Here is an 8,978-nt window from a genome sequence, read left to right on the forward strand (position 1 = left end):
GTAGCCAGCATAATTATTATCAGGAATAAAAAAAAAAAAAACGAAGGGATAAGACCGACAGGGAGAGGTTACCGCACCCCCTGCTGGCAGCCAATGCCGGCGCGCCGGAGACAAGGGGGGGCGGCGGCCAGTCCCGAAGTATGGAGGAAAGGAGAGGATGGGACCTCTCAGAGGGGGGTTTCATCCTCTAAACAAATATTTAAGCCTCTGCCGGCAACCCTAAATCACAGACCCCCCTAAACACCGAACGAGAGAAAGAGAGAGGGAGCCGAAGCCCTGGAGCCTAAGGCCAAGGAGCCCTGAAGCTCTGAAGAAGGGGGGACTACCAGGGAGGAAGCACTGCCCGACTACACCCGACTAAAACCAGGTATGGACTCCCTGTTAATAAAATTATAAAGCATGGAGAAACCCCTCTGTGGGGTGCTCTTCCCCTCTGTGTCAACAGTGACATAGAGGGGAGGAGGCCGGCACAGGAGAGGGAGAAAAACCCACAATCCCTGGGTCGGGCCGGACTCACAGGCCGCGACCATCCGGACCGAACCAAACCGGGTTCGGCCTGTTGACGAACCGGACACCGCGGCCTCGGCCGCGGGTACCTTGGGGTTCGGGGGGGGGCAACCCAGGCCGCCATATCTGGCCGGGACGACAACAGAGGCGGCCACAGGGCCGCCAGCCCCGGCCGGACCACCACCTCTTCTCTGGCAAGGGGTGGTGGTGCCGGAAGGAAGGACCGAAGAAAAGAAAAAGAAGAAAGAAAGAAAGAAAGAAAAAAAAAAGAACTCACCGGACCTTGAGGCTTCATCCCCTCCGGCCATGCCTTGCCGTGGACGGAGCGGGTGGAGGCTCTCGTTTATAGCCGGATCCCGACCCATCTCCGAGCCCTTCCCCTCTCCGGCATTACTTCGAAGGGAGGAAGGGCTGGCCTTTCCTTCCGCCGGCGCTCCGGGGGGGAAACTCCACCTCGGTTGGTAGATCGGGGGGAGCCTCGTCTCCCCGGCCGCCTGCAAGGGAAGAAAAAGGAAGAAGAGGAGGGTTTCGGTGGGCCGGAAGTCAGGGTTTCGGTGAAAATAATAAAAAAAAAAAAAGAAGAAAGAGAGAGCAAGGGAGGAAAGGAGAGAGAGAGAGGAGGCCGTAGATCCGGCCGGAGGAGAAGAAGAAAGCCGAGGGCTCGGCCGGAGGCTAGGGTCTCGGCGAAAACAAAGAAGAAAGAAAGAGAAAGAGAGAGAGAAGGAGAGGGAGTGACCGAGAGGGAGAAGGCCACAGATCTGGCCGGAGGAGAAGGAGGGGGCCGGAGGACCGGCCGGAGGCGTGGGTTTCGGTGGAGACGAAGGAAAAAAGAGAGGAGAGAGAGGAGAGCGGGAGATGAAGAGGCGGAAGCCTCTGGAAGGGGGGAAGAAAACCTGATAACGGGTTCGCGGGTCGGATCCGAATCCGAAACCGCAACCCGTTAAGCCCAAAGAAAAAGAAAAAGAAAAAGAAAAAGAAAAAGAAAAAGAAAAAGAAAAAGAAAAAGAAAAAGAAAAAAAAAAAGGGGAAAGGGTTTAGCCAAATTTGACTAAACCCGAGCCCAATCAAATTTGGGCTAAGTCTGGACAAGCCAGACTATAAATTTAACCAAAATTAAACCCAAATTAAACTTGGGATTAAGCCTAATGACCAATTAGAAGGCCAATTAAACCATATGGACCCCATCAAGGCTCCAATATGAACACATTAGACTTGGGCTAAATTTCGGGTAGAATCCAAACAAGTAAAAGGAAATAATATGCTCATTATAATGTGATTTTAGGTGACTCAGGATCCGTCACCAGGACGTAAGAAACTTGGGAGAAAACGAATCACTGTAAGTAACCTGTCCTAATCCTGTTATGGATCATGTTATGTTATTAATGTTTCCTAAGCATTTATTTTAAGTATATATGTTTCATACATGATATGTTACAATGCATAAGTAACTTTAATGATCCCAGAAGCTATGGCTATGTATGCAACATGATGATACTGATATTATAATCATGCATGTAAGTTTATAAAGTCTTAGCTAGCCCAGAGGCACTATAATGGGCTCAAAGATGCTACTGAGAATGACTGAGCCGCCAGTGGCTGAATAGTAACGGAGCTGCCCCGCCAGTGGCTGAATAGTAACTGAGCTGCCCCGCCAGTGGCTGAATAGTAACTGAGCCTGCCCCGCCAGTGGCTGAATTAGAATTGGGCCTGCCCCGCCAGTGGCTGAATAGTAACTGAGCTTGCCCCGCCAGTGGCTGAATAGTAACTGAGCTGGCCCCGCCAGTGGCCGAGTCTGACTTCGCAGTAGCATCCGAGAGTAAAAGGACCACGGCATGCCGGGGGGGCACGGTTTCATATGCATATAATATGAAAATTTTGTGATTTGCACTACTGCTTTGTTTAAATTGCATACTTATTATGCCAGGATGATTATTAGATAAACATGCATGTCAGCTTCTCAAAACCCTGATTTACATGTTTAGTCTACTGGTTGATCCGGTAGGATTATGCAGGATTACTTACTGAGCCGTGTAGCTCACATCTGTTTATGTTTCGTTTTCTTTCAGATCCTCACCAGTGATCGCCATCAGATATGTTTTTATTTTGTTACAGAGCTTCGTATTTATGGAGAAGCTTATATACTTCTGTACATTTGAATAGCATAGAAGTTCTGTATTTTTGGTTTCAAACTTGAAGGTTGTACTGCAAACTTTTAATATATATATAAGGATGAATCCTTTTTGGCTACCTGTTACCCCTGTATGAGGCTGCATGCTACTGTGGGCGATAGTCGGCAATAGCACGGCCGTGTCACGGATCCGGATCCGGGGCGTGACATCTAGTGGTATCAGAGCCTTAGGTTAAACAATAGAATAACCATAAAATGCCTAAGGAAAAGGATAGTTAAGAATGTCACCGTCATAGAAAATGTTATAATATGCTAGTTTATCATAACCTCACTTTAAAAATTTTTGACTGCTAGGTGATCATTAGGAAGATATGGATGACGACCGGAGACCACCCTCCTCGGAGCCCAGCGAGCGGTCAGTTTTCCCGGATACTCCACGGTCTGCAGCAGGTCAGGCAGGCCTAGCCGGAGTGTATCAGCTTATGGCGCAAGTGCTGCAACAGCAGCAGATGATGCAGTTGGCCGCTATGCCATCAGCAGACTCCTGCTATGAGAGGTTCCGCCGACTGAACCCCCCGACCTTTGAGGGTGGGTCTGACCCTATGGCGGCTGAAACATGGATCCGGGAGATAGAAAAGATGTTCCGAGCCCTCCACTTTCCTGATGAGGTGACAGTCCGGCTGGCGACCTCTATGCTGACAGGAAACGCCGAATACTGGTGGACGGCCATGGAGACGGCTTATGCCGTTGACAGACTCACCTGGAGGGACTTTAAGAGGATGTTTTACAATCAATACTTTCCGGACTCAGTGCACCTGGCGAAGCAGAATGAGTTTTTGACACTAACCCAGACTGACCAGATGTCCGTTCTGGAGTACGCCAATAAATTTAACGAACTGGGACGATTTTGCCCCCAGTTTATGGAGGATGAGAGAAGTAAGGTGAACCGGTTTGAGTAGGGATTGAGGTACGGGATTCGGTCCCGAATATCCTCCCATTTATTCTCCAGCTACAAAGATGTACTGGACCGAGCCTTGAAGGTTGAGGCTGACCTGATACGGTCCGGGAGAGAGAGGGAGGACCTGAAGAGGACCCGGTCATCAGGAGCACCGAGTAGTGGGGCTGGAGGCAGCAAGGGGTCTGTGCCCAAGAAGAGACAGAGCAGAGGCTGCCCCACCTGTGGCGGAAACCACAGGGGTACCTGCATGAAGAAGACCGGAGCTTGTTATTCTTGCGGGCAGACAGGACACATCGCCCGCAACTGCCCTAGCCGAAAGAAGGACGAGCCCAGACATACTGCACCAGAGGACCAGAGATCGAGGGGTAACCCTCGGGTTTTTGCACTGACTCGACAGGATGCCAGTGCTAGCGATCAAGTGGTGACAGGTACACTTCTGGTCAACTTGGTTCCTGCCCTCATTCTATTTGATTCTGGTTCTACGCATTCTTTCGTGTCGGTTAGCTTTTCCAGACAATTACATAGCACATCTGAGAAATTAGGGGAACCATGGCATGTTGCTACACCCCTTCAGAAAACCGCAATTGTTGACACTAAATATAAAGATTGCATAATTCAGATAGGGGAAAAAGAATTAGAGACAAATCTTTTACAGCTTGACATGCAAGACTTTGATATTATCTTGGGCATGGACTGGATGTCACAGTATCACGCCCACATTGATTGTTACCACAAGAGGGTGGTATTTCGGATACCTGGGGAGCAAGAATTTTTCTTTCAGGGCGATATACCCCTTCAAGATGCTCCTACACTACACTTTATTTCTGCCTTGAAAGCTGGAAAGGCTGTGAGAAAAGGGTGTATGGCCTATCTGGCCTGTGTAATGGATGCCCAGAAAGAGACCAAACTGGAAGATATTCTAGTAGTCAGAGAATATCCGGATGTCTTCCCGGAGGAATTACCAGGATTACCCCCAGACCGAGAGATCGAATTCACAATCGACCTCGCACCAGGAGAGGGGCCAGTCTCCAAGGCTCCTTACCGGATGGCCCCTGCTGAGTTAAGAGAATTGAAGGTACAACTACAAGAACTCCTGGATAAAAAGTTCATCCAGCCCAGTGCGTCGCCATGGGGAGCTCCTGTCCTATTTGTGAAAAAGAAAGACGGGAGTATGCGGCTATGCATCGATTACCGGGAATTGAACAAGATAACCATAAAGAACAAATATCCCCTACCTCGGATCGATGACCTGTTTGATCAGCTGCAAGGCGCCCAAGTCTTCTCCAAGATAGATTTGAGGTCAGGCTACCATCAGCTGAAGATCAAATCTGAGGATGTGCCAAAAACTGCATTTCGAACCAGGTATGGGCATTATGAATTTCTGGTTATGCCTTTTGGACTGACCAATGTCCCGGCTGCATTTATGGACTTGATGAACAGAGTCTTTAAACAATATTTGGATCAGTTCGTGATAGTTTTTATCGATGACATTTTGATATACTCAAAGAGCCGGAAGGAACATGAAGACCATTTGAGGGTGGTGCTACAAATCCTTCGAGAGAAGAGGCTGTACGCCAAGCTGAACAAATGTGAGTTCTGGCTAGACAGTGTGGCGTTCCTCGGCCATATAATCTCCAAGGAAGGAGTGTCAGTGGACCCCAAGAAGATAGAAGCGGTGGTGGATTGGCCTCGTCCCACCAACGCCAAGGAAATAAGAAGCTTTTTGGGATTAGCCGGGTATTACCGGCGATTTGCGGAAGGGTTCTCCAAAATAGCTACCCCCTTGACCCAGTTGACTAAGAAACGGGCCAAGTTTATCTGGGACGGCAAGTGTGAGAGGAGCTTCCAGGAGCTTAAACAAAGGTTAGTTTCTGCCCCAATTTTGACATTACCGTCCTTAACTGGAGAATTTACCATCTACAGTGATGCTTCCAAGAATGGGCTAGGTTGTGTGCTGATGCAAGATGGCAAGGTGGTAGCCTATGCCTCGAGACAGCTGAAACCCTATGAACAGAACTACCCGACACATGACCTAGAGTTGGCCGCAGTAGTGTTCGCCTTGAAACTTTGGAGACATTATTTGTATGGCGAACACTGTGATGTGTACACCGACCACAAGAGCCTGAAGTATATATTCACCCAGAAGGAATTGAATATGAGGCAAAGAAGGTGGTTGGAACTCTTGAAGGATTATAACCTGAGTATTAAATACCACCCAGGAAAGGCCAACGTGGTGGCGGATGCCCTAAGCAGAAAGTCAGTTATAAGCTCCGCCGCTTTACTCACCACTCAACCACAGATTCAGAAGGATCTCGATAAAATGCAGGTTGAGGTGGTTACCCAAACTACAAAAATTTTGCTGGCCGCCTTGAGTATACAACCAACCTTGATCGATAGAATAAAGGTTGCCCAGCAGTCTGATGAGCACATTTGCCAGCTCAAGGATGAAGTGGAGAAAGGGTTGCGACCCGAACTCCAAATGCACCCAGATGGCACTCTAAGGTTTGGCCACCGACTGTGTGTACCGGCAAATGTTGACCTAAAATGGAAAATCATGGAAGAAGCCCACCAATCCCGTTTCTCTATTCATCCAGGCAGTACTAAAATGTACCGGGACCTTCGGGAATATTACTGGTGGAAGGGGATGAAGAGAGAAATAGCTGAGTTTGTGGCCCGATGCTTGACCTGTCAGCTAGTAAAAGCAGAGCACCAGAGGCCAGCAAGGTTGCTGGAACCAATAGAAATTCCTGAATGGAAGTGGGAGCACATCACGATGGATTTTGTTACAGGACTCCCCAAAACGGTGAGAAAGAATGATGCAGTGTGGGTGATTGTTGATCGCCTTACAAAATCAGCTCATTTTCTGCCATTCAGAATTGGTACTCCTTTGACAAGCTGGCCCAATTATACATCGATGAGATTGTACGCCTGCACGGAGTACCAGTGAGTATCATTTCTGATCGTGACCCCCGATTCGTGTCCAGATTCTGGGAAAGCTTTCAGAAGGCCATGGGTACCGGACTGAGGCTCAGTACAGCATACCACCCCCAGACTGACGGCCAGTCAGAGCGGACAATCCAAACTCTGGAAGACATGCTGAGGGCTTGCACTGTGGACCTAGGTGGAAACTGGGATAGTCACATACCACTGGTGGAATTTGCTTATAACAATAGCTACCATTCCAGTATCCAGATGGCCCCATACGAAGCTCTCTATGGGAGAAGATGCCGATCCCCCTTACACTGGGATGATGTCGGGGAGCGGAAAATGCTAGGCCCCGAACTGGCCCAGCACACCAGAGACAAGGTACTACTAATTAAGCAAAGGCTTCAGGCTGCCCAGGATAGACAGAAAAGATGGGCTGACAGAGGAAGAAGGGCCTTGGAATTTTTGGAGGGGAACTTTGTCTTCCTAAAAATTTCACCATCAAAGGGTATTACCCGATTCGGAAGACACGGCAAATTAAGTCCTCGCTACATTGGCCCATTTGAGGTTCTTGCTAGAATAGGCAAAGTTGCCTACAAATTGGCCCTACCTTCAGAGCTATCAGGCGTACACAACGTCTTTCACGTCTCTTTGTTACGGAGGTACGTTCCGGATCCCAGCCATGTGGTACCACATGAGCCTCTGCAATTAAATAAAGATTTAACCTATGAGGAGGCTCCCCTGCGCATCATAGACAGAAAAGAGCAAATTCTCCGAAGGCGCACCATTCCCTACGTTAAAGTCCAGTGGACCAACCACACTGAAAGGGAAGCTACCTGGGAATTGGAGGAAGAGATGCGACAACGCTACCCTCAGCTCTTCGAGAACCGAGGTATGTTTAATTTCGAGGACGAAAATTATTTAAGGGGGGAAGGATGTAATGTCTGGGCCCACAACCTACTAGGCCCAATAAGAAATAGGCCCAGTTAAGGGTTGGGCCCAAATTTCACTGTAGCCAGCATAATTATTATCAGAAATAAAAAAAAAAAAACGAAGGGATAAGACCGACAGGGAGAGGTTACCGCACCCCCTGCTGGCAGCCAATGCCGGCGCGCCGGAGACAAGGGGGGGCGGCGGCCAGTCCCGAAGTATGGAGGAAAGGAGAGGATGGGACCTCTCAGAGAGGGGTTTCATCCTCTAAACAAATATTTAAGCCTCTGCCGGCAACCCCAAATCACAGACCCCCCTAAACACCGAACGAGAGAAAGAGAGAGGGAGCCGAAGCCCTGGAGCCTAAGGCCAAGGAGCCCTGAAGCTCTGAAGAAGGGGGGACTACCAGGGAGGAAGCACTGCCCGACTACACCCGACTAAAACCAGGTATGGACTCCCTGTTAATAAAATTATAAAGCATGGAGAAACCCCTCTGTGGGGTGCTCTTCCCCTCTGTGTCAACAGTGACATAGAGGGGAGGAGGTCGGCACAAGAGAGGGAGAAAAACCCACAATCCCTGGGTCGGGCCGGACTCACAGGCCGCGACCATCCGGACCGAACCCAACCGGGTTCGGCCTGTTGACGAACCGGACACCGCGGCCTCGGCCGCGGGTACCTTGGGGTTCGGGGGGGGGCAACCCAGGCCGCCATATCTGGCCGGGACGACAACAGAGGCGGCCACAGGGCCGCCAGCCCCGGCCGGACCACCACCTCTTCTCCGGCAAGGGGTGGTGGTGCCGGAAGGAAGGACCGAAGAAAAGAAAAAGAAGAAAGAAAGAAAGAAAGAAAAAAAAAAAAAAAAGAACTCACCGGACCTTGAGGCTTCATCCCCTCCGGCCATGCCTTGCCGTGGACGGAGCGGGTGGAGGCTCTCGTTTATAGCCGGATCCCGACCCATCTCCGAGCCCTTCCCCTCTCCGGCATTACTTCGGAGGGAGGAAGGGCTGGCCTTCCCTTCCGCCGGCGCTCCGGGGGGGAAACTCCACCTCGGTTGGTAGATCGGGGGGAGCCTCGTCTCCCCGGCCGCCTGCAAGGGAAGAAAAAGGAAGAAGAGGAGGGTTTCGGTGGGCCGGAAGTCAGGGTTTCGGTGAAAATAAAAAAAAAAAAAAGAAGAAAGAGAGAGCAAGGGAGGAAAGGAGAGAGAGACAGAACTACCCGACACATGACCTAGAGTTGGCCGCAGTAGTGTTCGCCTTGAAACTTTGGAGACATTATTTGTATGGCGAACACTGTGATGTGTACACCGACCACAAGAGCCTGAAGTATATATTCACCCAGAAGGAATTGAATATGAGGCAAAGAAGGTGGTTGGAACTCTTGAAGGATTATAACCTGAGTATTAAATACCACCCAGGAAAGGCCAACGTGGTGGCGGATGCCCTAAGCAGAAAGTCAGTTATAAGCTCCGCCGCTTTACTCACCACTCAACCACAGATTCAGAAGGATCTCGATAAAATGCAGGTTGAGGTG

The 8,978-nt window shown here is 49.8% G+C and overlaps 1 protein-coding gene across 1 annotated transcript; it reads left to right on the plus strand.

Annotated features, from left to right (window-relative positions):
* The first annotated feature begins 3,006 nt into the window (after nucleotides 1–3,006).
* On the plus strand, nucleotides 3,007–3,594 carry LOC149767815 (uncharacterized). The gene has a single exon (XM_089930397.1). It carries the CDS (start codon nucleotides 3,007–3,009, stop codon nucleotides 3,592–3,594), a length of 588 nt encoding a protein of 195 aa, XP_089786523.1.
* Nucleotides 3,595–8,978: the final 5,384 nt, after the last annotated feature.

Source organism: Phoenix dactylifera, chromosome 4 (assembly GCF_051530095.1).
Source record: "Phoenix dactylifera cultivar Ajwa chromosome 4, Ajwa_hap1_PhDact_Kaust_v1.1, whole genome shotgun sequence".
Classification (NCBI taxonomy): domain Eukaryota; kingdom Viridiplantae; phylum Streptophyta; class Magnoliopsida; order Arecales; family Arecaceae; genus Phoenix; species Phoenix dactylifera.

What these genes read in the sequence shown, in the direction of transcription:
- LOC149767815 (XM_089930397.1), top strand. Translation starts at nt 3,007, where the DNA reads ATGGATGACGACCGGAGACCACCCTCCTCGGAGCCCAGCGAGCGGTCA.